Raw genomic sequence first — 6,227 nt, forward strand, 5'->3', positions numbered from 1 at the left:
TGGAGGAGGGGAAATGTCGAGAGTCTGTGAGCCAATGAGAAAAGCGATACGGACACCGGATGTGGTATAAAATAGATCCGGGGGACATTTTCTACAGCGGTCTGCGAAGAGTGTGGGAAGCATGCGTTTCAGCGTTGGGCAAGCGAACTGCGGCATGGTCGTGTTTAATTTGGCTATGAAATTTTATTCATGTATATGTTGTAGTTATTATTATTATTGCAGCTGACTGCTAGTGCATATATGATGGGGAGGTGTAAAGTTAGAGCACTGAAAGCAATGACTGCGCGTTTGAGCAGCGGGACTTGACTAGGCCGCATGAGCAAAGAAAACGAAGGTAAGAACTTATTTAAAAAAAAAAAAACTAAATAAAAATACAACCCGCTTGAGCTCCCATCTGTAACCAGGTATTTTGGTCTCTTTATGAAATAGGATGGTGATTGCTCTAGTGGATGTTTTCTGCACTTCACCACGTGGACAGGGTGGTGTCATACAGTCTCGTGGAGGACGGCCAGCAGCGAGGTATGAAGTCAGAAATATGAAGTACAGAAAATGTGTTTTCCCTTTGGTTCATGGATGATGAGTTTTCGTGCGTTAGACTTCTGATCTGAAAATGAAGTCAGAATTGAAATCTGAGTTGAGTCACTAACACAGGTCAGGATTTGTAATCAATCAATCACATGCACTTAAGCTTTTTTTTTTTTTTTATCATTTTCTGCACAGGGGCCTTCAGTGTGAATGGATGTTCAGGATAATGACACAGTAAGTAATTTGAGTGTAATCCAAAATGATTGTAACTGATAAGTCTTCTGATAAATTTGAAGACATTATTGATCTGCCCCCCTCAAAGATCTTTATAAACAGCTTGTTAACAACTGAGCTTATTTGTTTTCTTCTTCAGGGACCAGCCTGTGATGCTCAAGAAGTGGACCCAGGCTTGAAGTTGCAGTGTCTCAGATAAACATGTTTTTTTTTGGGGGGGTTTCCATCTTTGTTTTTATTTTATTTGTATTTGTTCTATTTTTATTGTATATATTAATCGACATCTGCGGGTGGACAGCAAAGAAAGAATTTCATTGCACAGAGAAATGCCTTTTCTCTTGTGACGCATGACAATAAACACTTTGAATCTTGACTCTTTAAAAAGAATAAAGCATTTTTCCACAAACCAACAGCGTCGTTTTTGTTATTTTAACTTATTTCTGGGCACTCCTCTGAAACTGGCTGGCCTCTTCCGTGGCCACTCAAAGGTGGAGAGCAGTGCAAGATCAAGTCATGTCTTGTCATAACTGGGGTTTCTTGGCTTTTATTTCACCAAGTCTCTCTTTTAAAGCAAGACACAGACTCGAGATGAAGTTCAGGTATAGTGTTCTCAAAGTGCGGAAGCTGCCCACGTGACGGAGTTTAACATCCGTCTGTGGTGTCAGCACATCTGTTAGCATTAACACTTAATTTGACACCACAAGTCAGATGTTTAAAAAGAAGAAATGCAGCCGGTTAAATACTGAATATTTTTGTCAAGTGAATGTACATCCACACACATACTATTTTTAGATTGTGAAGTGTTGTCTTTCATACTTCACGTCCTTGATTCCTCTTCCCCCAGATGAGAGCAGACGGGGCTAGGAAAAACTGGTTAACAAAAATAAGATGCCACTTATGACATGGGACAGCGGCATCATCTAATAAGTGGCTGTTATAGCCACTATATTTATAATTGGAAATGATAAAGTTCATTTGTTGAATATCTTCAAGTCCAACTCAGCAGACTTCATATCATCCAGTGATGTGCCACCACTACTTCACGTGTATAAACACTTCCACAAATGACACCTGTGCAACGTCTCTACCCACAGATTTGTTTCGGGAGTTGAGACAACTCTCAGCAGATCAAACTATCAGTTTCCAGGTCACGAGTGGGAACACAGAGACCTTGCATTGTCTAATTTTGTGGGTTGTAGCCTGTGGATTGTGCTTAGCTAACATGAGTGGCACCCTGTGTGGTCTTCTGCTGCAGTAGCCCATCTGCTTCAAGGTTTGTTTGGCGTGTAATTAGAGGGTGCTCTTCTGCATACTTTAGTCATAACAAGTGGTTATTTGAGTACTGTTGCCTTCCAATCAGCTCAAAGCATTCTTCCCACCCTCCTCTCACATCAGTAAAGCGTTTTTCACTGAATAGTTTCTCCTTTGGAACATTCCGTTACCTTAATAGATGATTGTGCAGGAAAATACCAGTAGATACCAGCCCATCTGGCATCAACAACCATGCCAAGTCAGTTAAAACACCTTTCTTCTCCATTCTGGTGTATCCCATCTTGATACGCCTCAACTCACTGAGTTGGCGCCTTGTGATTGAACAGGCGTACCTTATGAAGCGAAACAGCATATAAATGCATGTCTTCTGATGAGAATCTGGCTCCGGCTTCTCATTCCTCATCTCTTCTGTCAGAACATCAAATCCATACGTATTCTTTCCGAGCAAAAAGATTTTATTGATCCACAATGATCAGAAACGTAACATTCTGCGACATCACTGAACACAACAGCAATGTTTGATATTGTCATCACTTGTGCAAATAAACAACACCGAGACGTGAAAAACCAAAATGGGCATGTCTTAACAGACACAGTAATGGCACAAAGACTTTTTTTCCCCTTTTCCTATTCTCAGCTGATGCAAGAAACACGGCGGCTCACTATGGAGGAATGTTTAATTTACTTTAAAGGCACTTTCTGCCTCATACACTTGTCAACACACATGTCTGGACATATAAAGTAAAAGTCACCTGTAAAGCAGGGCGTCTTGGCAGATTACAAAGATCCTGTAGTTCTAGTGTATGTCATGTTTTTCTTTAATGTGTACAACAGTAGACAGCATTTAAAAAAAGGAAATCAATAAATAATTCAACAGAAACGGAGCATTCATTAGCTGGATGTCTGCTGAGAGCATTAAATAATATGGCTAATATCCAGTATGTTATTGATTTAAAATAAAACAGCAAGAGTGGATGTCCCAGCTCATTAAACTACACATTTCTGAGTTTATGTGTTTCCATTTAAACTAAAAGTGTTTCAGTCTCCTGCTCATTAAAATCACTCCCTGCAGATTATTTTTCTCCGTCTTCTGAATTTCCGTTTACCTCATACACAACCCTCTGGTTTCTTTCTTTAAACCACACTGAAAGATTGCTTTGGCAATAAAAAATAGAAAATTATTACTTTTTGTCGACTCTGAACATAACACGAAAAGAGCGCTTGAAACATGTTGCTTAGAAGCACGTTTTCAGTGAATGAGCTATTCCATTGCACAGCTAAAGAGCTGCATTCCTATGTATACATTCAATAGACCTAGGCAATGTTTTGCTGCTGCGTTTGCAGATGTACTTCAATTCACACGACTCCTCTGTAAGTCCTATGACACAGGTAAAAAGCATAATGACAGTCCTTTATTCTAAACAGGCCCGGTGTCTTATAGACGCAGAGCCGTTGATTGGTTTGCATATAGGTGCCAGGCAGCCGGCACAGGCAGCAGTGTGAGTGGTTGATAAATGTGTCTCGACATCCCTGTGAAACATGTAATCACAGATGCTGGGGTTTTCGGCGAAATCGCCTGCGAATTTAAAGGAATATTCTGTCAGGTGTTTGCTCGCTCAGATATACACAATCTTCGTTTAGTGGCCTCAGGAGTTCTCAAAGAGTTATAGTAACAATAAACCAGTCAATTAGAAACATCACATAAAAGGTTTACACTGTACAACTATCACGTTTGGGGCAGCTGTACATCACAGGTATTATGGTTCCTCTGGTTGGATCGGATGGCTATTTGTCAATCCACCATGACACACACACACACACACACACACACACACACACACACTAACCATGTCCCCCAAAAAAGTAATTTCATCAGAGTGAATCATAATATTTGATGTCACACTAAAACTGTGTGAATGATCGGCAGTCTGTGAGTCACTGTTCTCTTCTGTTTGCTTTTAGTAGCTAGATATGAGTAGATTTCAGATCGTTTTGAAGCACAGCCTTCATGGAGCGGTGCGACAGCAGGACTGGAGTACTGGTAAAAATACCAGGGAGCCAACCGAGCCCACTGCTGGAGCTGTGATCTCTGAGACGGGGCGGGGACATGGCGATAAAAAGCTTGTCATTGAACACCTCGAGCAGCGTGCCTTCACATGTCAGAGACATCAGATTCGGGTTCTGGATCCTTCAAGGCATCATTTGTCACAGTAAACAAGTTGGCATTTGAACGCGTATCCATGGCAGAGTGCATTATGGGTAGCCACACATCATCCATGTTTGGCATCACAAATATTTTCTGTGAAATGATGAAAAAAAACAAAAAAAAAACAAGGATTAGCAATAAATATGGTGGAGGACAGTGAAGCATGTTTACTCGAAAACCACTGTGAGAGACTATTAGAGGAACAGAACCTATAAATTCTAGTTTTGTCATCAAAAACATACAAAATGAAAACAAAAATAAAGTTTCAAACTATCTCTTTTAACAAGAAAGCAACAAAGCAACCCTGTATTGTTATGTCTGAAACCCAATAAAGCCTGAGTCCAGCGTTTGTTGAAAGCCAGATGTAAACACTTGCTCACAAATGACAACAGTGTGCACCGCAGCGCTATATTTTACTAGAAGCATTGTGGAGGGGGCCAAAACGTAATTACAGCCCCTGAGGAGGAGGCAGAGATAAATGTTGATGTGTGGTAAACCTGACAGGGACAATTTGCTGCGGTAGTTTGCAGAGGTGCTCTTTGTCCTTGGTGAGTAAACTTTGAGCTTCTCGGCCATGCCAATGGTAGACTTTCAAACATCAGTTGATAAATACCACAGGATATGACATCATGCACTAAATGCACCCATGTTTACAAAAAAGGTTAGGGTGCTGTGTTAAACGTAAAAACAGATTCCAGTGATTTGGAGGTTTTTTTTTTAAACTATATTCAATTGAAAATAGCACAATGTATTAACAACATATTGGATTTAAACCTACTGGTTAAAACTTTCTGTTTGGATCTACATGTTCCTCCTATGCACACATGGGTGGTAATTCTAAATAGGCCAAAGGTATTTTACATAAAGAACATTGGTTTAAGGCCAACTCCAGGCCTCGAGGGCCGGTGTCCTGCAAGTTTTAGATCTCACCCTGGGTCTACACACTTGAATCAAATGATTAGTTCATTACCAGGCCTCTGGAGAACCTCAAGACATGTTGAGGAGGTAATTTAGCCATTCAAATCAGCTGTGATGGATCAAGGACACAACTAAAACCTGCAGGAAACCGAGCCTCGAGGCCTGGGTTTGGACACCACTGGTTTAAGGTGTATTCGGATGTGCTAAATACTTAAAATCCCTTGTTCAGTTCCAAACAGAGTGTCAAATTCAAACTGAACACTCACCAGCCACTTCATTACACCGTGCTAGTACTAAGTTGGATCCGGTTTTTACCTTCAGAGCTAACTTAATTCATGGCACAGAATCAATAAGGTGCTGGAAACATTCCTCAGAGACTTTGGTCCATATTGACATCACAGCATCACACAGTTGCTTCAGATTTATCGGCTGCACATCAATGATGAGAATCTCCCATTCCAACATTTCCAAAAGGTTCCCTATTAAACTGAGATCTGGTGACTCTGGAGGCCATTTGAACATGGTCACTGTGTGTTCAAGAACACAGTTTTAAGATGATTTGAGCTTTGTGGCATGGTGCGTTAACATGGTGGAAACAGCCATCAGAAGATGGGTCCACTGTGGTAACAAAGGGGTGGATGTGGTCAGCAACTAGAACCAGAACTAGCCCAAAGTCCACAAACCTGAATCATTAATACAACACAAGACAGATCCATGTCAAATTCTGATTCTAATGATCATTGCAACAGATATCAAGAATCGTCAGACCAGGTAACATTTTCCAATCTTCTGTTGTCAAATGTTTCCAATTGTAGCCTCAGTTTGCTGTTCTTATCTGACCACACTGGCACCCAGGGTGGTCTTCTGCTGCTGTAGTCCATCTGTATGTAGAGATGCCTTTCTGCATATCTTGGGTGCAATGAGTGCTTATTTGAGGTACTCTTGCCCTTAAAACAGTCTAGCCATTCTCTTCTGACCTTTTACATTGGCAAGGCATTTTCATCCACACAACTGCTGCTCACTGAATATTTTTCTTTCTTTTCTGACCATTCTCTGTAAACCATAGAGACGG

At 40.9% G+C, this 6,227-nt stretch overlaps 1 protein-coding gene and 1 long non-coding RNA gene across 5 annotated transcripts in view; one reads left to right on the forward strand and one right to left on the reverse strand.

The window, feature by feature from the left end:
* The first annotated feature begins 91 nt into the window (after window positions 1–91).
* Window positions 92–978, forward strand: LOC102206767 (uncharacterized). Its single transcript, XR_311774.1, has 4 exons — window positions 92–334; window positions 430–519; window positions 721–759; window positions 899–978. It is a non-coding gene; the product is annotated as an uncharacterized LOC102206767 (long non-coding RNA).
* Window positions 979–2,471: 1,493 nt separating this feature from the next.
* Window positions 2,472–6,227, reverse strand: part of tex2 (testis expressed 2) — a 30,296-nt gene continuing 26,540 nt past the window's right edge. For all 4 annotated transcript variants that reach the window (XM_005734641.2, XM_005734642.2, XM_005734643.1 and 1 more), the window contains exon 13: window positions 2,472–4,330. In XM_005734641.2, coding sequence (XP_005734698.1) covers window positions 4,184–4,330 — 147 coding nt within the window. In that variant the 3' untranslated portion in view covers window positions 2,472–4,183. The remainder of the gene's footprint in view (window positions 4,331–6,227) is intronic.

This window comes from Pundamilia nyererei, unplaced genomic scaffold (genome assembly GCF_000239375.1).
Source record: "Pundamilia nyererei isolate P.nyererei 1_Seehausen unplaced genomic scaffold, PunNye1.0 scaffold00059, whole genome shotgun sequence".
NCBI lineage: Eukaryota > Metazoa > Chordata > Actinopteri > Cichliformes > Cichlidae > Pundamilia > Pundamilia nyererei.